At 43.1% G+C, this 24,410-nt stretch overlaps 1 protein-coding gene across 5 annotated transcripts in view; it reads right to left on the reverse strand.

Moving 5' to 3' along the window:
- Positions 1–24,410, reverse strand: part of JADE2 (jade family PHD finger 2) — a 267,094-nt gene that overhangs the window by 63,369 nt on the left and 179,315 nt on the right. For all 5 annotated transcript variants that reach the window (XM_077326821.1, XM_077326823.1, XM_077326822.1 and 2 more), the window contains 3 exons: positions 16,456–16,667; positions 9,514–9,681; positions 7,863–7,979 (listed from right to left, as the gene is read on the reverse strand). In XM_077326821.1, coding sequence (XP_077182936.1) covers positions 7,863–7,979; positions 9,514–9,681; positions 16,456–16,667 — 497 coding nt within the window. The remainder of the gene's footprint in view (positions 1–7,862; positions 7,980–9,513; positions 9,682–16,455; positions 16,668–24,410) is intronic.

Raw genomic sequence — 24,410 nt, forward strand, 5'->3', positions numbered from 1 at the left:
TTCTCTGCCAGTGAAATGAAACTGTACAATCAAGGATAAGGAGAATGTACTGACAGGCAGAGAGAGCTGGGAACCTGAGTAATAATCTATAAGAATAGAAAGAAGCAATATCTGATTGTTCTGTGTCAAATATGCTTAAACATGCACAGGATCAAGGTGCTTATTAACAGATGACAGACACAGACACATATTCTCGCTACCCATTAGTTTAGGATAACAAACTCCTAAGATACTGGGGTTCCTTGTTTTTCTATCGTAGGGTCCCGAGAGCTTTTCAGCCTGTGGGAACCTTTGGAATTCTGACAAAATTCTACAGTGGAAAGCATCTGGGTGAAAATAAGCGAGGAGAAAACAAACAGTGTGGTGGTTGGTGTCTGCTACCGACCGCCTGACCAACGAGAGGATGTGGATGCTGCACTTTGTGAACAGCTTGAGAAAATATCCAAGCGGCAGGACCTTGTCGTCATGAGTGACTTCAATTTCCCAGATGTGTGCTGGGAAACAAACTCTGCAAAGCGTCCTCAGTCATGCAAGTTTTTGACCTACCTGGCTGACCATTTATCAAATGGTAGATGAACCCACAAGAGGTTCAGCCATACTGGACTTAATACTGACCAACAGGCAAGAGTTGGTGGATGAGGTGAAGGAGGTGGGGACCCTAGGGGGAAGTGACCATGTCCTCATAGAATTCCTTTTGAGATGGGGAGCCAAGGAAGCTTGTAGCCAGATGCGGATGTTGGATTTTCGTAGGGCAAACTTTAATAAACTCAGAGACATGATGAGTGTCATACCATGGACGAGAATGCTGGAAGGGAAGGGAGCATGTGACGGGTGGGCGCTACTCAAACAAGAGCTATTGCATGCTCAATCAATGACTATTCCAGAAATACGAAAACACTGCAGGAGCTCTAAGAAGCCTATTTGGATGAACAGAGAACTTCAAGAGGAACTAAGAAAGAAAAGGAAAATGTTCAGGAAATGGAGGGAAGGACAGAGCTCTAAAGAAGAGTACCTACAGGTTACTAGGCACTGTAGATCAATCATCAGAAAGGCCAAAGCTGAGAGTGAGCTAAGATTGGCCAGGGAAGCCCATTGTAACAAGAAAAGATTTTTCAGTTACGTGAGGAGCAAACGTAAAGTAAAGGAGGCAATAGGCCCGCTGTTGGATGCGGATGGACAAACTCTAATGGAAGATACAGAGAAAGCGGAAAGGCTTAGTGCCTATTTTACATCTGTTTTTTCCCACAGGTCAAAGTGTTTAGGCACATCTAGAGATGGCCGTAACCAAAGGATAGTGTCTGGGTGGCAGGTTAACATGGATAGAGAGGTTGTCGAGAGGCATTTAGGTGCACTGGATGAGTTCAAATCCCCTGGTCTGGATGAAATGCACCCGAGAGTACTCAAAGAACTTTCCAGAGAACTTGCACAGCCCTTGTCCATCATCTTTGGAACCTCTTTAAGGACTGGAGATGTCCCGGAGGACTGGAAGAGAGCAAACGTTATTCCAATCTTCAAAAAAGGGAGGAAGGATGACCCGGGAAACTACAGTCCAGTGAGTCTGACCTCTGTTGTGGGGAAGATAATGGAGCAGATATTAAAGGGAGCGATCTGCAAACATCTGGAGGACAATTTGTTGATCCAAGGAAGTCAGCATGGATTTGTCTCCAACAGGTCCTGCCAGACCAACCTAGTTTCCTTTTCTGACCAAGTAACAGGTTTGCTGGATTGGGGAAATTCGGTTGATGTTATTTACTTGGATTTTAGTAAAGCTTTTGACAAGGTTCCCCATGATGTTCTGATGGATAAGTTGAAGGACTGCAATCTGGATTTTCAGATAGTTAGGTGGATAGGGAATTGGTTAGAGAACCGCACTCAAAGAGTTGTTGTCAATGGTGTTTCATCAGACTGGAGAGAGGTGAGTAGCGGAGTACCTCAGGGCTCGGTGCTCGGCCCGGTACTTTTAAACATATTTATTAATGATCTAGATGAGGGGGTGGAGGGACTACTCATCAAGTTTGCAGATGACACCAAATTGGGAGGACTGGCAAATATTCCGGAAGATAGAGACAGAGTTCAATGAGATCTGAACACAATGGAAAAATGGGCAAATGAGAACAAGATGCAATTTAATAAAGCTAAGTGTAAAGTTCTGCATCTGGGTCAGAAAAATGAAAAGCATGCCTACTGGATGGAGGATACGCTTCTAGGTAACACTGTGTGTGAATGAGACCTTGGGGTACTTGTGGATTGTAAACTAAACATGAGCAGGCAGTGTGATGCAGCGGTAAAAAAGGCAAATGCCATTTTGGGCTGTATCAACAGAGGCATCACATCAAAATCACAAGATGTCATAGTCCCATTGTATACGGCACTGGTCAGACCACACCTGGAGTACTGTGTGCAGTTCTGGAGGCCTCTCTTCAAGAAGGATGCAGATAAAATTGAAAGGGTACAGAGGAGAGCGACGAAGATGATCTGGGGCCAAGGGACCAAGCCCTATGAAGATAGGTTGAGGGATTTGGGAATGTTCAGCCTGGAGAAAAGGAGGTTGAGAGGGGACATGATAGCCCTCTAAGTATTTGAAAGGTTGTCACTTGGAGGAGGGCAGGATGCTGTTTCTGTTGGCTGCAGAGGAGAGGACATGCAGTAATGGGTTTAAACTTCAAGTACAATGATATAGGCTAGATATCAGGAAAAACATTTTCACAGTCAGAGTAGTTCAGCAGTGGAATAGGCTGCCTAAGGAGGTGGTGAGCTCCCCCTCACTGGCAGTCTTCAAGCAAAGGTTGGATACACACTTTTCTTGGATGCTTTAGGATGCTTAGGGCTAATCCTGCGTTGAGCAGGGGGTTGGACTAGATGGCCTGTATGGCGCCTTCCAACTCTATGATTCTATGATTCTATGAAAAGGTGGTGGACCCTATCACAAAACCGGTTGTCACAGGAGGCAGAACCAACCACAAAACGTCAAGGACCAAGATTATATACAAATCTAATATTGACTTCCACATCTCAAGCAAAAGCCCTGTTTAAAAGCATGTTTTTTAACCAGCAAAGCCAATCATAAATCCTGTTAGGGAAAAGTTACACCTAGCCCTGCCCACTTCCTAAAAGCACTTGGGAGGCACAATGACACCCACAGGTGCCGCTGTTTTATTCACATTAAGAATGGACTCTCTGGAATGAGCTTGAGCTGCAATGTTTTCCATCTTTGGAAAATTTTAAACTGAGGCTAGATAGCCATCTGACGGAGAGGCTGATTCTGTGAAGGCAAAGGGGTAGCAGTTTACAGTAGATGAACGAATGGGATGTGAGTGTCCTGCATAGTGCAGGGGGTTGGACGAGATGACCCATGAGGTCCCTTCCAACTCTATTATTCTATGATTCTATAAAGATAAAGGTATCCCCTGTGCAAGCATCGAGTCATGTCTGACCCTTGGGGTGACGCCCTCTAGCGTTTTCATGGCAGACTCAATACGGGGTGGTTTGCCAGTGCCTTCCCCAGTCATTACCGTTTACCCCCCAGCAAGCTGGGTACTCATTTTACCTACCTCGGAAGGATGGAAGGCTGAGTCAACCTTGAGCCGGCTGCTGGGATTGAACTCCCAGCCTCATGGGCATAGCTTTCAGCCTGCATGTCTGCTGCCTTACCACTGTGCGCCACAAGAGGCTCTCTTCTATATGATTCTATAGGAATAGATTAATGATCAAAGGCTAATGCAAGCTAGCTGAGCTCAAAGAAGCTTCACCTAGACTCTGCTTCCAAAGCATGAGGCAGGGCTGGTCTGAGAGGGAGAAACCTTTGCATAATAGAGGAAAAGTCTCTTCTGGTTCATTGGGAGGAAAATACCCTCCTGTCTTTACATGGAAGACTTACATTACAATAGGTACCTACAAAATGATGATAGATACCTCTAGAACAGGCTTTTTCAACCAAGGTTTAATGAAACCCTTGTTTCTTGACAGCCCTGAAAGGGTTTCCCAAATGTGGAGTTAATTAATTTTAATGTATTTTTAAAATTTGTTAAACATTTATCAGATGATATGACCATCCACTGTGCATTTTGGCCCCTCCCCCAATGGCCAGTGATGGACGTGGATGAGGTGGGAAGGGGAGGGACCCCAAGTGGGCATGTGCACAGTTATGCTCCCCAACCCTATTCTGCATGATCGTGCCACTTCTGGGGTTTTTCAAAGCCTGAAAAATGTTTCAGAGATTTCTCAATGGTAAAAAAGGTGAGAAAGGCTGTGCTAGATGATAGTTTGTTACCTAGCTCAATATGTATACTTATTTTGTGTGTATACAAGAAAATATTTTAAAACAATATGTTAATTTTAAGAGGCATCCTATTAAACAGAACTTCTGTCTGAAATGCTGAACAGCTATTATCAGAGTTATGTACAACCTCACTCCTTGGCATTTTGTAGTTAGCCTGCCTCCAGTGAAAGAGGTTAAGGATTCCTGTCCTAAGATAACCCGAGGACAGAGAAGTCTGTGAGTTATGTTTTTATTTTAAAAATAAACTGCTCAGTACTGAATTTCTGTAGCCCCCCCCCCTTTTTGGAGAATCAAATCCAATTATGCAAACGTTTACTATCCAACATCTGAATTGTGATTTGCCCTCTGTATCATTGCTAAGCCACTAACTAATGTAGTGATAATTTATTTATTTATTGCCTGTGTTTAGAGTCTTTTTATACTCACATCTGGGATTGCAAGCAAAAGGCTCAAGTTCTGTATTTTATATTCATAATGCATCATGTAAGTGGATCTCTCCACAGACACTATTATTTTGTTCATTCTCCTTCCCCACACCCCAATAAAAAAGCAGGTCTGCAACTTACAACACAGGGAAATCAAAAAATACAATCCCACTTGCCAATACTGAACATTACATTATGCCATCTCTACCTCTGAATGGATCAAAAATCCTTCTAATCCAATGTTCTTATCTTCAACAGTCTCCATCTGATGGGGTCACAATTTATTTATCTGTATTCCTCTTTTCTCCATGAAGGGACCCAAAGCAGGTCCCAACAGCAAAAATAAAAAAATACTGTATCAATAAAGCAGCCAACTGGAAAAACAAATAAAGCATGTCTTGGGCTTGTCTGGCTCATATAAAGGCACCAGCTGAGAGCCATGCACTGAGGCAACAAAGAGCCAAGATCCTGTTAGCTCTTGTCCAAAGGCTTGCACTGCTGGACATACCTAACCCTTGGAATACTTGATACAGGAAAGGGAAAGCAAACAGTTTGCAAGATGCTATAGATGGCCAAGTTGTTCTTCCTGCTCTTTTCTTGCCTTGTAAGGGCCAGAATCTTGAAATCCCTTTTAAAGCATACTGCTACAGCACACGGACATTTCTTTAATGGTGAATGAAAATTTTTTATTTGGTTCATATTCATTTACTACAGGCCAGACCATTCTTTGAAATTCCATTTCTCTACTATGATCCCTGCTGTCAGGAAGGTTGCTGTAATGGTTTTTTTTTTTTTTTGCAAAGCTGTTTCATTAAACTAATATAAAGACAGATGTGCTAAAATTCACCTGCCTAGGCAAACAAAAAAGATGCTACATCAACAAAACAGTACAATATGCAACTCTAAAGCAATTTGAGGGTGGGAGACAGTAAGATCTCTTTTTCATTTATTTCTAAGTTTCACTCTGATGCTTAGTCATTGCTTAAATGTTTAAACAAATGAATCATTGGCATTCTTTCCTCTTTTTTTGCAGAAATGTTCTACCTCTTAATAGGAGCCAGTTTTGATATCAGTCGTATGAAGACTTAAAAATATGGAATGTCAGCAAAGGAGATGCTAAAACCATGTGTTCTGATTCAGGTGACCTTTTATGCAAATCCATTCAGCTCAGAGCATTTCAAAACTAACGTGCAAGCCAGAGCTAAGAGGATGAAGTCTAGGGGAAAACTGATTTTTTTTTAATGCCGCTGCTGAGTGTAGCTGACTCGTTCTCCTGCCCTTCCGTTCTTTGAAAGCAGTTGCCATTATGACAGAATATATCCATCTGGCAGGGTGAATAAGCAGATCCACCCAGAGCTCTCTCAAATGAAGTCAAATCAAGTTAGGTGGATTTAAAGAAATATGGTGTGAGCCTTCATTGCCAGCTAAAAATGATTGCTTTAAAATGTCTCCCTTAAAATGCTCCAGCACCATGCAAGCTTGACACTTTCTGTTCTCAGAGCACATGGCTTTTCTTACACCAGATAATTGTTCTTTGACACTTCTATATCTAAGTGTCTAATATCTGACAGATTCTCCCTCTGGGCCAGAGGTAAACACTTTGGGTATTCTCCTGGAGCTCAAAAGGCATTTGGATAGGTGACAAACAATGACGGGAAGAACACTTCTCCACAGCTAACAGGAGGTCTATATACCTAAGCACTAAAAATAAAAAGCAAATTATTCTGTGCCAAGAAAGAAGTGGAATTCAAAAACCAGAGCTGATTATGCAAAATGAACGCCAGCAAAAGAAGGATATCCTGGAACAGGCTGCTCCTTCCACCTTCTTCTCAAGACAGGACCAAACCTGAGCATTAATCCCCTAGGTGGAAAAATAACTAGAACATTCAGCACCACTAAATTGCCTAGCAAAAAACCTAGCTGCCAGAGGAAAACAGTTTAAGCACGGAGGAGATACCATCAGGAACCCCCTTATTTAACTCAATTACTTCTTTTAAATAAAGTCTATTCTATTTTATCACGTTGTGGGGGCAGCAGGATCTCTTTTTCCTGGCTTGGCAGTGGAGGTAGTGCTCCCAACTCCCCCTCCCACAGCCATCAGGGACTCCAAGATTACAGAAGTCCTTTGCCTGAACAACATGGATAGGAGACTTTCCTTAATTTTGATTACCCCTGGAGAAGGCACAGAGAGGCAACGGCTGGAGAAAAAATTCTACTCTCCAGAATAAATTTGTAGCTAGATGAAAAAAGTACTACTCTAGTCCTGCAATGGACTGCTGGCAAGGCCCAGTTATATTGAAGGCAGGACTGGAACAGAGGACTCTCGTCCCGCCCAAATGACGGTCTGGCATTGCTTTGGGAAGCAACTTGTTCCAGAGTATATTTCTCTACCAAAAGGGAATTAACAAATAATGCTTCTACTTTTTATTGGGCAGGACCAGAAATCTGATGCTGCACTACCTGACACAGAAAATCTATCTCATCTTCCAACATTCATTATGCATTTTTCACATATCTTAAAGCTATCTTCACAATCATATGAGTAGAAATTAACAAAATGGATATAATTTATTTGTCTTCCACAATCCAGCTTCTGATCCACATCAGGCACCATTCGCACATTTACACATAAACATAGGGGCTTGGACAACCCCCTCTTGTGAAAACTAGTGTTCTCAAGACATAAGGCTTGAACATGAGGTTGTGCTAAAGAAACAACTGCCACTGGTGATTAAGATATGCCTACAATCTTTCAGTGTCTCATCAAAAGAAGGAGCTACCTGTAGTAATGCAAATATCCATGTGGCAGCAAGATCCCATATAACTTTTCTAGCACCTTGAACAGACCAACCAATCACTAATCGCTTGCAAAAAAGCTACAATCCCTGCAGAGCCAGTCATTGGTCTAGATGAACTTTTTGATGTATTCTAAGTCTATGATTCCATTCCATGTTATAAAAAAGCCAGAGCCAGTGATGTTAACATGCTAAGCAAAGGAAATGCTAAGCAAAGTTATGAAAATCCAACAGTGACTAAGGGTATCTTCTCTCAATAGTTACTTACATTAATTACCAGCCTCAGCATATAGTTCCATTTTGTAAAATTTTAGCCTTTCGTATTTGTAGATAAAGAAAGCTCTGGTTTAATTAATTACTTACCTGAATGCATGTTCCAGTGCACTCCTTGCAAAGACTGCAAGACAAAGCCCATCTGCTTGCTGGGATATGTGAAATCTTTGTAATGGGTTCCATTTTTTCAGGGCATCCAATGCTAACCTGAATACAACACAGAACACAGAGATTAATGGCTTTCGTACATCTTCTTAAAGGACAGTGAAATGATTCTTATGGTAGCTGTCATAGACACGGATATATTGTTGCAGTCCACTGGGAGAGAAAAAGCAGTTCCTTATATCTCAATTGGTGCCAAAAGAAGTCAATGACTTTTTCAAGTAAAGAATCCCCTCCATCTCCAGGAATGCATTTACAAGTGAAATGTAACCTGTGAGCCAAGCTGCAATTGCTGAAATCCCCACCAGGAAGCTGCACATCTACACATGAGGAGGGGCCATGGCTAAGAACTAGCACTTGCTTTGCATGCAGAAGGTCTCAGGGTGAAGGGTGAACCACCAGTATCTTCAGTCAAACAAAAAACAGTTAGTGATCAGAAAGAACTATACTGGAAACCCCGTAAAACCACGAACAGCTGCTGATCTTGAAAGACCAAAGGTTTGATTCGCTCTGTGAATGTCTGGGACATTTATGTGAATGTCTGGGGCACATGTACATTCTCAGTGTGAATATATCCCAAAATGAGTCACTGCACAATGTGTGGAGATTCTGAATGTCTGAACTGGCTCTTAGTGAGGGCATAATGCTCAATGGCACTAAGTTTTCAAAAATCATGCACTCATACACCCTGTACTTTTAATTCAACTTTTGACTTAAGTGACAGGAGCTGATTACTGCAAGCATCTTGCATGAGCCAATCAAGCAGCATCTCTGTGTGTGTTCTTATCATCTGTATACTATTAGTGATCTGTGGCCCCCATCTGTAGATATTTAAATCTTGGCTACATGGATGCTAAACAGATGTTACTTCAAACGTAGGAGATCCTTAGGTTTACAGAAAAATCTGACTTTAAAAAAAAGTGTGTGTGTGGGGGGGGGTTAACTCCCCATTAAAAAAAAATCTGCACAAAGATTTCACCTAGCTCCAGTGGCACAGTAGGCTGGAAACCACACTGGGGCTGGTGGTGCAGGAGAAGTAAGCCAAGAGGGAAGACTCTGCTGTGGAGAGCCAGAGAGAAAGGTGGAAGGGAGACTGCTAGCTTGCCCAGAGCTGCTACTGGTGAGTTGCAGAGACCAGTGCAGGGAGACTGTGCTGACTCATCCAGAGGCAGGCTGCTCAGTGCAGCTCTGGGTGAGCTGCTGAGGACTGCTATGGGAGAGAAGCTGAGGGGAGGGGGGACAGAGAAAAAAAGAGAGAGTGATGCATAGGGGGGCATAAAGAGATAGTGATGAGGTGGAAGGAAGAAAAAGAAATTGATGTGGTAGGGGGCAGAGAGAGTGATAGGCATGGGAGAGAGAATGAGAGATGACAGGATGGAGGAAGAGTGAGAGAAAGAGAAGTAAGAGTAGTGGGGAGGAAACAAAGGGAGGAATATCTCCCCCCTGCAAGTTTCTTGTGTAAGGTATTGCTATTTGTAAGGTATTGCTATTTCTATAAGGGAAAAACTATTTCAATTCATATTTATCTTCCACATACCACCCACCTCCCATTTATAAAGGAAGTAATTGATTATCTTACTTCGGGTATCCATAAGGCACAGCTAACGTGGACCCATTTTGTCCCACTCCGAGTGGGTTTTAGAGCACCCCCTCTCTTTGGGCAGAGTAAACACTTTGGCTGGACTCCCAGAGCACAGGTTCGGCAAAGCCAGCTTCCAATAGGAACTTTCAAGATTCCATAGCAAGCCTAAATAAAAACAGGAGGAAGGAAGAATTATTTACCAGAGGGATGGACCGGCACTCATGGCTACACTGTGAAATGATTAGATTATCATATTTAATTTGCATATCTTTGATGCATGTAATTAATATAACTTGCATATCATTTCCATGAACAAGTACTGAACCACAACTGGTAGACATGCTGTTCATGTTAAAATGTTGCTATTCACAATTTCCTAACTAGAAATCCAATGCAGAGTTACTCCAGACTAAGCTCACTGAAGTCAATGAGCTTATTCATCTGTTGGTGTAGAGCAGTGGTCCCCAGCCTGCCGGCCGCGGCCCAGTGCCGGGCCGCGGCTCCCTCTCCCCGCCCCCCTCGCAGTAAAAAACTTCCCAGGCCGCAAGCTTGCGGCCCGGGAAGCTTCTTACTGCGGGAGGGCAGGGAGAGGGAATCAGGGCAGGGCCGCGCATCGCGCGGACGCGGGCTGTGGTCCGCGCAGGCGCGGCCCAATGCCTTGCCGGTCCCCGACCTCAGAAAGGTTGGGGACCACTGGTGTAGAGAAGTTGGAGGCCAGCTTGGTGTATAGAGCCAGTGTGGTGTAGTGGTCAGGAGTGGTGGTCTCTAATTTGGAAAACTGGGCTTGATTCTTCACTCCTCCACGTACAGCCAGCTGGGTTCCCTTGGGCCAGTCACAGTTCTCTTAGAACTCTCTCAGCCCCACCGACCTCACAGGGTGTCTGTTGTAGGAAGAGGAATGGAAAGCAATTGTAAGCTGCTTTGGGACTCCTTTTGGTAGTAGAAAGCAGGGCAGAAAGAACCCCCACTTTTCTCTTCTGCTCTATCTGGAAAGCCAAGCATAAACGCACAGGATCCAAATGGTAACCCATTTAAGGCTGGGCTGGATCAGAACTTCATGTAGGGGCAGAAGCTGGATAGCAGAAGCCCACTACAGCAGTGTGCTGTCCCGGAGTAGGCTGGTGATCTACCGAACCAGCAAAGGCAGGACTCAACCAAAAATGTCTATGTACGCAAGTGTGTAAAGTGCCATCAATTTGAATCTATCTTAGGTGACCCCATAATCTCACCACTTCCAGCAGACAGAGTTGGGTCCTACAGATAGCTGTGCCAGTTTACTGTAGAGGTTAGGAGTGCCGACTTCTAATCTGGCGAGCTGGGTTTGATTCTCTGCTCCTCCTCCACATGCAGCCATCTGGGTGACCTTGGGCTCTCCACAGCACTGATAAAGCTGTTTTGACTGAGCAGTGATATCAGAGCTCCCTCAGCCTCACCCACCTCACAGGGTGTCTGTTGTGGGGAGAGGAAAGGGAAGGCGATTGTAAGCCACTTTGAGATTCCTTCTGATAGTGGTTCTCAACCTTTTTGGTGCTGTGACCCCAACTTCGGCGGCAGTGGTAGTGTGCGTGTGGGCGGCAGGCACGGGTGCATGCGCATGTGCACAACAATCAAGGCGGCATGGAGGTGGCCAGTGCCATGGCTCTGCCTCTGCCTGCCTCCACCTGCTGCCGTGACCCCAAGGTTGAGAACCACTGTGATAGAGAAAAGTGGCATATAAGAACCAACTCTTTTTCTTCTTCTCCACTGGCAAGAGACTGGAGTACAGGATGCTGTGGTTTGCCAGAAATGTACTCTTTCACCTGGTCCTGGCTTCAACTGTCCATGTTCTTTGTTCCCAAGGGAAACTGGGAGTGCTGGAGGTGGACCAGACTACTGAGGAAGTTCCTGGTTGGCTCTTAAACAGGGGCCTTCTCAGGATCAGGGTAACAAGTTATAGTACAGTTATAGTGGACCTGTGGGTAGGGACTCATCAATCTTTGAGAAGATTTCTTTCAGGGAAATTTGTCCTGTGTTAAGACTGGGCCAGGGTAGGTCCTTCCATAGATCCTCTGCATAGGATTGTTGCATTAGTTCCCGAGAATCTGTAATTCCTGACGATCTACAATTCACAAGACTCCAACTACATTATAGATTTGTACCTGTGCCCATTAGTAACATCATACTTCATTAAAGTAATTCAACTGCAGTACAACAACTTACAAACACAACCTTTTAAATAATTTGCATATCTTTAGACAAGGTGGCTCACTGAAATTGAAGAAGAAGAAGAGTTGGTTCTTATATGCCGCTTTTCTTCTTCCTGAAGGAGGCTTAAAGCGGCTTACAGTAGCCTTTCCTTTCCTCTCCCCACAACAGACACCCTGTGAGGTGGGTGAGACTGAGAGAGCCCTGATATCACTGCTCGGTCAGAACAGCTTTATCAGTGCTGTAGCAGCCCAAGGTCACCCAGATTGCTGCATGTGGGGAGTGCAGAATTGAACCCAGCATGCCAGATTAGAAGTCCGCACTCCTAACCACTCCATCAAACTGGCTCTCACTGTGTTAGAATGCTCCTATAGTTAATTGAACCACATTTCAGAGATTATAAAGTATAAAACGGTGAAAAGCATTTAGGTTGTATTCTATTACCTATCACTAAAAATGATGTAAGAGACCTTCCTACACAAATATGTCTCAATAAACTCTAAACAGTGTGCAAAGCTATGATACTGTGGGTATCCCCCCCAAGCTTAAATTAGCTCTCATCCATGTTATGATAACAATCTGGTTTTGGAGCATCTCCCCTCTCAGTTATTTTGGTAATTCCAGAACATAATGCCTTTGTTCATTTTGAGAGAAAGAAGAGACAACCGTGAGAGAAAAGTCTGTGGGAGGAAAGAATAAACAGAATCTCACATTTCAAGGCATTTTTGGCACCTTAAGGTGTCTAAGACAATAATTCCTAAGGGGGGGGGGGAAATCATGCTGCTCCTCAGGCAATGATTTATAGATCTCTGGAAGGCATTTGACGTTTCTGGCACCCCCCCTCCCCCACTTACAATGGCTTCTGACATCTAGCAGTGTAGAGTTGCTGCTACAAGAGCCAAAGGGGGAGGGGAGGAAAATCTGGAACCAGAACCACAAAAACCCAACTATGGGCCTATAGTTGATTTATATAGTACATGTAACACTGTTCTTGCAATAGCCTATGGGCTGTGTAGGTATGTGTTTAATTGTTAAAGTTTTTGTGCACAATAAAAGCCATATAATTTTGTAATTAACTGGTGTTATACAGACACTCAACCTTTTAAGGTCCAGATTGTTTTCAGCTGGGTTTTTGTGGTTCTAGAATTGCTGCTAGTCAATACTGGGTTAGGTGGACTAATGGTTTGACTCAGTATGAAGCAGCTACATGTGTTACATGCAAGCCACTCTTCAAACATCACCATTCTAATATGCCTACAAAATAAAGTAACACCTCAGATTCATTTCCACAGAAGCTAGAGAATAGCTACCACTGTGTTATCAAGATGATGAGTGTGGGCCACTGCTATCTGAACGAAGACAGCAGAGGTTAAAAGCTCACTGTCTCATTAGCAGTTCCCTCAGTAGGTGGTAACTTTTAAAGCCTCAAGGTAATCCAAAACCAGCTACTGACTTATTCATTTAATTAATTATTTTTTTATTTATTTAGATTTATTTGATCTGACGTGTGCAGTACGACATGATGCAAAATTAAGAGATCCTCTTGGATAAAGCAGAATGTTTCTTGCAGGCCATATGCCTCCTCCTCTTTTCCTCCTTCTGTTATTTGAAAGCTTTGACTTTAGGAGCCTTAAAATTCACAGTTCGTCCTAGATTACTGTGTTCTTCCTTCCAGGTTAGCTCACTTGCAGGTTAGTCTGCAAATCACATTATGGCCCTTTGAAGAAAATCCAATATCTCTTTGCTCCATTCAGTGCCCATGTGTCTAGGAAGCACAGTGTTTAAACACCTCCGTTTTAATCTGGCAAAGGAGAAAGGAGCATGGACAAATTCTTAGAGAGAGGAAAGAGGAATTCACTGTGGGCTGTTTTCCCACCCATACAGTGAGCTCAGCAGCAATTCCACAAGTTGCATGTGTCTCTGTGAGAAAAGGTGCTGTCATTGGGACAAAAAGGGCCCCCAAACTGGAAAACACCTAATAGATCCTTGTTTTTTACATAGTGTCATTAGGAAACAAAAAATAAAATAAACTCATGCAGAGATCCTATCCATGACTTCTCAATGCTCTCTGTCTTCTCCCCTCTCTATGTCACACCTGGTGGGCATGATGGACACAAAAGACAAGTCAGCTACAATACATGGTGAGACAAGCCATCCATTCAGTTTGACTGCTGATAAGAAGGGTCCATAGAGTAGGGACCCTCTTGTCATTCCTGCTTGGGACATAGCTTTCTCTGTCTCTGATCAGTCTGGGATCACTGAAAGCCTGCAAATCTCAGATTCTACTATTTGAGAAACCCTTTTCATTCACCAGGTTCCTCAGCAGGAAGACTCTTGGAAAAAACATGTGTATAGTTACATTACTATGGCTTAGACAAGGCTCTCTCAACCTTTTTACCATTGAGAAACCACTGAAACATTCTTCAGGCTTTGAGAAGCCCTAGAAGTGACACCATCATGCAGAATATGGTTAGAAAGCATAGCTGTGTACATGCCCACCCAGGGCTCCTCCCCTTCCCAGGCCCATCATTGGCCATTTTGAGAGGGGTGGGGCAACATAACCATATATGGTCATATCACCCAATAACTATATATATAACCCCCACCCATTTGGGAAATCTTTCCAGGGTTTCATGAAACCCTGGTTGAGAAAGCCTCGCTTAGACACTGAAGTGTGTCACTCTGTCAGAAGCTCATCAAATAGGCCAGCTTTTTTGTCTGGGAAAGAGCAGAGAGAGACAGTACAGATATTTTCCAAACTCTCAGTTTCCTATGCATGCTGTTCCTTCAAGTCCATTGACCCTCAGGAGCACAACTGCAGGGCCACAACTGGGGGACACACACAGAAGGCTGCTGTGAGAATGAGGAGGTGAAATTGACTTCCTCTAGCATAGTGGTCCCCAAACTTATTCAGGCTCTTGGCTCCAAGGCCATAACTCTAGTACACCCCCTCCCCACAACACATATGAACACCCATGTCTTTCCTGGTCTTAAATTTACTGCAAATTTAAAACACACTATATTGCCTACACTTCTTTTTTGGTTGTTGTGCTGTGGCCACATAAAAGTCACTTTGGGTCCTCATTGAGGAGAAAGACAGACAGGGAAAGAAAAAGAGAGAGAAGCAAGCAATGGAAAATCCCATGGCCAGGAGCAAACAGGAAATAGCTTTTTCAGCCTCCCAAATATTTTTTGGGGAAGGGTTGCCAACTCTGGGTTATAAAATTCCTGGAGATCTGGGGTGGGACCTGGGAAGGAGAGAATCTGTTGAGGAGCTCAGCAGAAATATGATCCCCTCCAACCCATCTTCTAAAGCTCCCGCTTTCTTCAGGAAGCTAAGCAGGATTGGGCCTGATCAGCACAAGAATGGGAGGACACCAAGGAAGTCCAGGGTCACCACTTCCCAGAGGCAGGCAATGGCAAGCCACCTTGGAATGTCTTTCACTAGGAAAATGCAGCTGCAGCAGGAAGACTGCTGCCCCCTTACTGCCCCCAAATTCCTCACTGCCCCCCTGAATCCTTCCACAACCCCCAGGGGGTGTGTACCACCTACTTTGGGAACCTCTACTCTAGCACTCTCTGCTTGTGATACTTTGGAACTAAGACTGTCCCTCCACAGCTGAAGGGACAGATAGGAGGTACAACTGTAGGAGGCTGGCAAATAACTAAAATTTTTCTAGAATTATAGATGGGAAAGATTGCCTGTGAGTAAGCATACAGAAGCCTATGGGCTGACAGGACAACATGGTTCGCTACCATTATTTCACTAAATGGGATTCCTAGTTTATGGTAACACATAATATTTGTACGGCAGCAGAGCCCTCTCCATAGTGATGGCCACACAGCAGCCAAAGGATAATGTCCTAGCAACTGTACTGCGTGAAGGGCAGTATATAGTATGAAAGCCTGATTGAAGTCTTGAAGAGCAGTTATGTGCTGAGTAGTCTTTAGCACTCCTAGAAGCCATCTAATACCCCCAGCCCACAACCATTTCCCTCAGTTCCAGGGTGTTCTGATGAAAATCCTGCCAGCATGTGACAGCGCAGGAGCTCTGTTGAGACAGAAGCAGAGACCATCCTCCCAATGCAGAGCCTAAAGGAAGTTAAAGATCAGTTACACTGATCATCCCAGACTCACAGCTACTCACTATCAATTGCTAACGGGTAGCTTGACTTCAATGCTTGATCTTCTTTTCCTTCTAAAGGACAGTCTGGCAAGTTAGCTGGCCAGGCATCACAGCCTATTTGTGACCTACTTGATTCTTAAAAGCAACACTAGCAATTTGTAAAAAGACACTGTCAGTAGTCACTGCCATGTTCTGCCCAGTCTTTTGACCAATATTAGGATGTATGGATTTATCTTAATATTAACTTAAGGTTGGACATGAGAACTTTTCGTTAGAATAAGCAACAGCCTTTGGCACAGGATATAGACAGGTTAACATTCAGGAGACACAACTGCAACAGGGCAGGAAAAGAGGTGCAAAAGGCAAAGAGGTGGGGAGGTTCCTGCACTCCTGCTGTAGCACAGTATTTCTCCAACCCAATCCTTGTTGATGGACTGGAAGCACTTTAAGTTTCAGAGGAGCTCAAACCCAGGAGTTCCATTGTTGCTGCAAATGAACACATGACAGGCTGCTATGAAGGGCAGGAAAGCTCCCCTGTCAATAATAGCAATGTTCCTGCCACTAACTTAGGCTTAGGCTAAAGAGGCAGAAAGACCCGCTTAACTCTCCTGGTGAGAAATATGACTTGCCTGATGCACACAGACATTGCATTTGTCACAGAAAACCATCTCGTTGCCATCTTCTCCTTCTGGTGAGCGGCAGACGTCGCACACGACATCCTCATCGTACTCGATGCCCAGGCCCTCCTCTGTCTCGATGGCACTGTTCATATTCTCATAGCACAGCGTCTCCAGCTCCTCCAGCACTCTTTCCAGGGTGAATTCATCCATTTCTGGCTGCTCTGAAAAGCAAAAAAGGCAACAGTATTCCATTCACTCTTGGTCAGAAGATCTCAAACAGTGTCGCAGTGAGGAATTTCTTAACTAAGGGGAAGGCGGCTGATATTCCACACAAGCCTCAACAAATCTGATGAAGGTTGGGCAGTTTAGCTGGCTCTGCTTGTTTTTTCTTCTGCCCTCCGTGGAAACAACGGAAAAGAAATTAGAGGGAAAAGCACCATCCAAATTCTCAAACAAGATACACCCAGAGCCAGTGTGGTATCCTTGACCCAGGCTAAGATCCAGGAGACCCCACAGGCTTTCTGGGTGACCTTGCTTGCATCAGACTCTCTCAGCCTATCCCTTGGATGGGAGGAATTTTAGGGCTGCTGTGCAGAGGCAGGCAATGGCAAACCACATTTGAGTTTCTCTTGCCTTGAAAACCCTACAAGGCAGCTTTGACTTGACAACACTTTCCATTGTCACCATATTCATTGGCACTGCATTTGTCACAACTGAAAATGGAGATTCTCTGGAGTCCATGCAGCTCCTCTCACTTGGCCCCATAAATTCCGGTATCAAAACCTCCTGAGAGGCCACCCTTCTCTCCTTGCCTTTTCAGGATTCTGGCCTAACCAGCCTTGCTTTTTAAGCTGCAGCAGCCCCTCATCTTCCACTGTGACAGGACCATTTGGCAAGTAAGGGCTCATAATTCTAAAAGCTCCTTTCACCTTTCTTAAAGGAAGCACTTTCAGCTCAAGCAGAAAGACTGATGGAGATTAGGAGGTCTCATTCAGGAATGGCTGTTTCTGACTCAGAAGGTTAACAGTTTACATGACACAGACTGTCACAAAAGGATGCATCCATTAAAGCACAGTGCAGAGACATGAGGCCAGCAACTCTGATAATTTTAAGAAGCACGAGAAAGGGAAAACATTCCAAGGATGCTGGAGAAAAATTAACTTTATTTATAAGGTGTCTTTCTGTAAAAGCTTTTACCCATTTTTGTCATTCCCCCTCCCCACAGTAAGCTCTTGTGCTGTCAGAAAGCAGCTTACTTTTTGCATTTCTAATCTTATTTTTTATTCTCATTATAACCAGATTTCTCAGTAACAATAGCAAGCCAGGAATATGATACTGTCAGTGCTTGATCCACAGCAGGAATCATTATCTTGGAATTATACCAAACAAGCATTATGGGTAGGGGCGGCTTCTAGCTCTCACCTGTCACACCCACAAGGGTGGTAATTATTAATGACAATTATTACTGGAAAAATGTGTAGACAGGAAGGTTGAATCCAGCCTTCACTCCTCTAACATATTTCTCCTTCATAGGCAGTGTGCTGTCGGAGTTGGGAGGTCATTCTAGGATCTGAGAGATCCAGATTTTAAACCTCACACTACCATGGAAGCTTGGCTGGGTGACCTTGGGACAGTCACTCTACCAAACCTACCTCATACGATTGTTGTTGTCAGCTAAAATGGGGGAGTGGAGAATGTTTGCTTTGGGTATACATATCTGAATACATTTATCCTGTCTGTGTCCATAGCCAATGAGGATTTAATCCAGTCAATCAAGAGGAAGAGCTGGATTTTTATATCTCACTTTTCCCTACCCAAAAGAGTTCCAAAGCAGCTTATAATTGCCTTTCCTTCCTCTTCCCACAACAGACACCCTGTGAAGCAGGTGGGGCTGAGGGAGCTCTATGATAACTGTTCTGTGAGAACAGCTCTAAGAGACTTGTGATTAGTCCAAGGTCAGCCAGTTGGCGGCATGTGTGATCAAACCTGACTCTCCATATTAGAGTCTGCCACTCTGAACCACTACACAACTACACCTGGACTGGCACTATCGACTTTACTACTCAATATAATATATCCTTCTGAGATATACTGCTTGTTCAGTGGTGTGGCCAGAAAGACAGCTACTTTGAGAACTATTTTTTTGCAGATAGCCTGGGATCTACATGTTATAGCTTGGATATTATGAATGAATTCCATACATGCTAGACAGCCTCTATCATGGGGTGTGCTTTTTCTTCCAATAAATCTTCCATTTATGCAAGATCAACGCAAACTTGTGCTGAAGGAAGTGCTTGAAACTCCTTCATAAGACACACGCTGACATGGTGCTAAAGGTTTGTTCTTGACATTTCTCTACTGAAATATAAATTAATCAGATCCTGGATTACCAAGTAAAAAGTGACATAATAACTACTAGTTAAGTAACCTAGGATGATGCAGATTATTTTACACATCAGTAGAAGAATAAAAGTGATTTCCAATTATGGCTCACACCTTATGACTGTGGTACAAAATAATCCTGTGGTGCATCTATAACATTCAAATACCACATTCACTGTAAAATCATTTACTTAAGCCAGTTATTTTGGTCAGTCAGCCTAAACTATTTACAGCCCTGTAGGATATGTTCACAGCAAATGCTATGGTTCAATTTCCCTTTCAGCTTTAAGTTTAAAGCAATTCAGTGCATAAAGGCAGTGGCTTTGAGGGAGCACTTTCAGTGGCTGGAAGCAAGGCCTTTGCCTTCCAGAACACTTCTCTGTCCTAGTTGCCTGACAGTTATTCATAGCTCTTCCCCCACTACCTCACAGATGATCAAGCCTCAATCTCCAGGCCCTTTTCTTACTTCCTGTTACTACAGCTTGTGCCAAGAACATGACACTGTTTGAAAAGCTGACTCTGGTAGGCAAAGTAAATTATAGAAGATAATAGAAATACATAGTGTCGGGCTAAGGGCCTGGGGGCCAGAGAACGATTCACAGAAGTGGGAGAGTTATCCATCATTTCAAAAATATCTGCAGTTTAATTTATTCTGATGGCAGCATCCAGATTTTCTTGGAATGGAATTTGGATTTGGTTCAGACTGCATGCAGTTCTTTCGATTAGATGCTTGGACACTTGGGCAACTTAAAAGCTTCTCAAAGAGCAATCCATTTTCAGGCTGCTCGCCTTGGCAAGTTTAGGCAAGAATCTGGATTGGCATCTACATGTCTGCGTCAGTCTGGAATTCAGCCAGCCAGACAACACAATTCCCTACCAGGACCCCATCAAATGCTAAAGTTGTTAAGCCAGAACATGCACAGGGACTTGACAGTACCAGTTTATTGCTGGCAAAACTGACAGATGATGAGGTGTTTTTGGAAACCAAATTTGGGATATAGTGCCTGAAGTGTTTGGAGTACACCAGCTGGTTGACTTTCTGAAGAGCCCTAGCAATCTGCTAAAGCACAGATCATGCTTCAACTCCTAAATACCATTATTGGTCTAAGTTGGAAGAGGGGATAGAAAGCCACTGACCAAGTGAGACCATTCAACACATGTATCAGTATTCTTTACATCCTGGTATATTGAGAAGGGAAACGATGTAAATCTCAGCTGGTATTCTGATCCTGATGAAGATCCTTAGAGAACAAACAAGCGAATCAATTATTCTTGTTTCCACATAGTTTGAAAATCTACATATCTGGTCGAAATCTTGAAATTTCTCCTGTATCCCTCATACCACTGGCAAGGGTTGAGGAGCCCTGAAGAACACGACGTCATGCACATGGGGGGGGGGGGATCACTGAGGAGAAAAATGCCCTGTGGTAGAAATTGCCCTCTTGACATCTTCTACAAATGGTCTCTCTGTTGCTGTACATTTTCTGACCCTGGGCTGTGCTATATTAAAGGGCATGGGAAGGAGAAGCAGATGGGAAAAAATTACTTCTATTATGTTGCTATTTTGGTGTATTCTACTACCTTTACGATATGCTATTTCTTTTCCAGTGGCACGGATCTAATATGGGGCAGGTCACATATGATAAACCTAACTAGTGCAAGGATTCTTTGCTTATGTATTATTAGGAGTACTCTTTCAGAGGGTTGAAAGCATTAATTGAACAATTCACCCAAGTTAAAACATACTCTGCCCCCGCAAATTGTTCTACTGTGTTATTAAATGAGAAATCAACAGCTGTGTTCTGCAGATACTCTCCAAATGTCACCTGTACAGAATCGACTTAGTATTTATCTACACAAATTAGCAAGTTCATAATTAATTCAAAGCAAGCCAGTCACCCCCAAAATGTCACATCATTCAGAAGCCCATTCCTTGCTATTATAGGGTAATGGTTAGATGGAGATCAGGGGACAGCAGTCAAAACCTCAGCATTTCTGCATTAAATTTAAAATGCAATGTCTGTAGCTATTGCCTTGAGCTGCAGGGATAGCAATATCTATGCTTTTGAAATTTTACAGCATTGAGAAAGTCCAACCATTTGCTATTCATGAACAAGGGCAAAGGTGAAGAAGTAAGAACATACAGAGAGAGGATTTCCAAAGGCAATTTGAAACCAACCTATGTTACTGGCAGAGATCACAAAAGCACTGGGAGAGTGCTTATTTCATGCTAAGTGGAAACGTCTTATGTCTGAAACAGTATCCTACCCTACACCTTCTGTCACAGCCTATTCCCTGTGGCTAGGCAAGGTTCTAAATTTTTCATTGTTAGCGATATAGCCAACTGAACCCACAAGAAAGGAATGAGGGTTGATGAGAAACCTTGTCCATCTTCTGATTTTACTCGGTTCTGAAGCTGAGCTTCTTTTCAGCAGCAGGCCAGAATCCACTGGACTTTTAACAACTTTTTATTTCAATCTTTTAACTTTGGTTGTTGTTGTTAGGTGCGAAGTCGTGTCCGACCCATCGCAACCCCATGAACAATGATCCTCCAGGCCTTCCTGTCCTCTACCATTCCCCGGAGTCCATTTAAGTTTGCACCTACTGCTTCAGTGACTCCATCCAGCCACCTCATTCTCTGTCGTCGCCTTCCTCTTTTGCCCTCAATCGCTCCCAGCATTCGACTCTTCTCCAGGGAGTCCTTGCTTCTCATGAGGTGGCCAAAGTATTTGAGTTTCATCTTCAGGATCTGGCCTTCTAAGGAGCAGTCCGGGCTGATCTCCTCTAGGACTGACTGGTTTGTTCTCCTTGCAGTCCAAGGGACTCGCAAGAGTCTTCTCCGGCACCAGAGTTCAAAAGCCTCAATTCTTTGACGCCCAGCCTTCCTTATGGTCCAACTTTCGCAGCCATACATTGCAACTGGGAATACCATAGCCTTGACTAAACGCACTTTTGTTGGCAGGGTGATGTCTCTGCTTTTTAGGATGCTGTCTACATTTGCCATGGCTTTCCTCCCCAGGAGCAAACGTCTTTTAATTTCTTTGCTGCAGTCCCCATCTGCAGTGATCTTGGAGCCCAGGAAAATAAAATCTGTCACTATCTCCATTTCTTCCCCATCTATTTGCCAGGAATTGAGAGGGCTATGATCTTTGTTTTCTTTTGTTTTCTTTTTTTTTTAATTTCAGTTTTCTTGATGTTGAGTTTCAAGCCAACTTTTGCACTCTCCTTCACCCGCATCAACATTAGTTCCTCTCTTTTAACTTAAATAACCACAAAAAGTCAATGCAAGAGTGCTCCATCTTGCATAGATTAAAATGGAATAAAAACACAAGAAGAGATGCACAATAAAGGAGAAAAGCATAAACTACCTACATGAAGATATGGATTTGAAAATATTACTAAAACTTATCACCGTAACCTGTTGGATTTTTAATTGGAAACAAGTTACCTGTGGTATCTTTAGGAACAGGAATGTGCTCCCCACTACTTGTGGCTTGTTGATTATGTGGCTAATATATTTTTCTCTCTGTGTGTCACTTACATATATCTACTCTGTTTGTGTGTAATTACATTAGTACTGTAATTACTATGTGGAGGTTGGCTCACAAGTACCCCAGAGCTTATTCAAGTGACAAAAGTACTTGATGGGTACAAAGCGATTAATGGGTTATGAATTGCTAAATGACAACGCTGGGGGGGGAGAGTTGTTTTCCCCATTTATGCTCCATTTATCTTCCTCAGCATCATAAGTTATTGCTATTCATAAAGAGCTTTCAAGTGAGCAGAATTGTCTTTTGACACTGCTCTGTAGAAGAGGCTTTGGTGCTTTCTCTAGGCACCAAAGTGAGTGATTGTTCAACACTTCTGTTGGAGGACGATTTAGAAAGACTGTAAACACCAAGGTAGCGTCATTACCATGCAGTAGCTACTTAGCAGTTTTCACTTTGGAATAGCAGGAAACAGTTCAGTTACCTTGGGTGGGTCCCTTGAACAGAATTTAGATTCACAAAAGTGGAAATGAGACAGTCACCTCAGACATGGTGATAAGGAGAGATGTAATTGTATGGATACTGACATAATGGCCATATAGACATTGCTCACACAAAATACCAGAACAAGGAATCCTCCCTCCAAGTTGCACTTTGCCTATCCTTAGCAGGAAATGAGCCACTCAGATCCCTTCGGTAGAACGTTGTAAGATGAGGTATAATGGTGGCAACTGTTGTTCGATATGTGCCTGCTAAATCTGCTGACCTGGGAGCAGGCAGGGAGGTGAGGAACTGCTATACTTTTCTCAGTGGCATGTAAGGAAGAAATACAAGTGTGCTACATATCGAAAAAATTTTGCCTGATTAATTTCTGCATGTCATGCAAAAGAGCCCTCCTGGTGGCAAAACAGCCTATTCTAGTGGTTGCTATAAGCATAGGTGAAACCTCTCAGAGGACAGGGGAAAACTTATTTCCTATTAGGATGTGGATGTAAAGCTTCAACCTGCAAGTGACTTCTTCAGGATCCATCGCTTTAAGATGAATGTTCTTTCTTTTTCAAAATACTGATTTGTAAATTCTGCATAATTTTGCTTGATTTCTATAAGAGAGAGTACAAAAAAGATCACCAGTACATTGCCCATTCCTTTAAGAGTGAAGTTTGGAGATGCTCAAGTGGTTTAGGGCTGAGCGTCATAGAAACCGTTCTATATAGACCACACAAAATACACAACCGACATAAGAGCCAACTGTGTGCTGTGAAGCTATCAGATATTTCATTATGAGCATATCCCATTAATGCACTTACAAGTTTTACAGGAACCAATTATCACCTCTTATGCCACCCACCAATATCAATTATTGCTTAAATTTAAGATGATAGCAAAATGTTTTCAAAAGTCACTTTATAATCTTATCTGTCTCTCTTTCTCTGTATATTACTGCTTTGGTCTCAGGCTATTGTCCTGAGGCAGTTCTTAGTCAGGGGATACTCAAGTTTTAAGTATCATTTGAAATCTGAATTTTTAACCCTATGCAATGATTTCTAATTATTTGTACCAGTTACAAACAAAATAAATGAAAGGGGGAAACATAGAAATGTAGAAACTATAACTGTAGGTTGTGGAATCTTTTCTGTTTGCCTTAAGAAATTTTTTTATTGGATTATAGTCTGTCTGACCAGGTTTTGGGTTATTTAAACCAGACTTACTTATGTCTTTATCACACACACACACACACACACACACAAACACACACACACACACATTTACACCCCATAGATTTGCCAAGATAATTCGAGCTAGCCCAATTTAGGTTGATTTGCTTGCCTGCAAAAATGATGCAGGTAATGGCAAGGAACAGGAGATTCTCAGTAGTAGCCCCAACTTATCAAATCTCCTTAACAAAACTGGCCCCCTGCAAAACATGTACAATAATTCAGCAGTGGATCCAACCCAAGATATGTACAGAATTGTAGCTTAAAGCAAATTAAATTTCAAAACCTGGTTCTGTGATTCTTTCTATCTTGTTTTTTCACAGTTGTAAAAGCTTGCAAGGAACCCTCCCAAAGAATAATGGTGGACATATCTATCCGG

This window comes from Paroedura picta, chromosome 3, assembly GCF_049243985.1.
Source record: "Paroedura picta isolate Pp20150507F chromosome 3, Ppicta_v3.0, whole genome shotgun sequence".
NCBI classification, from domain to species: Eukaryota; Metazoa; Chordata; class Lepidosauria; order Squamata; family Gekkonidae; genus Paroedura; species Paroedura picta.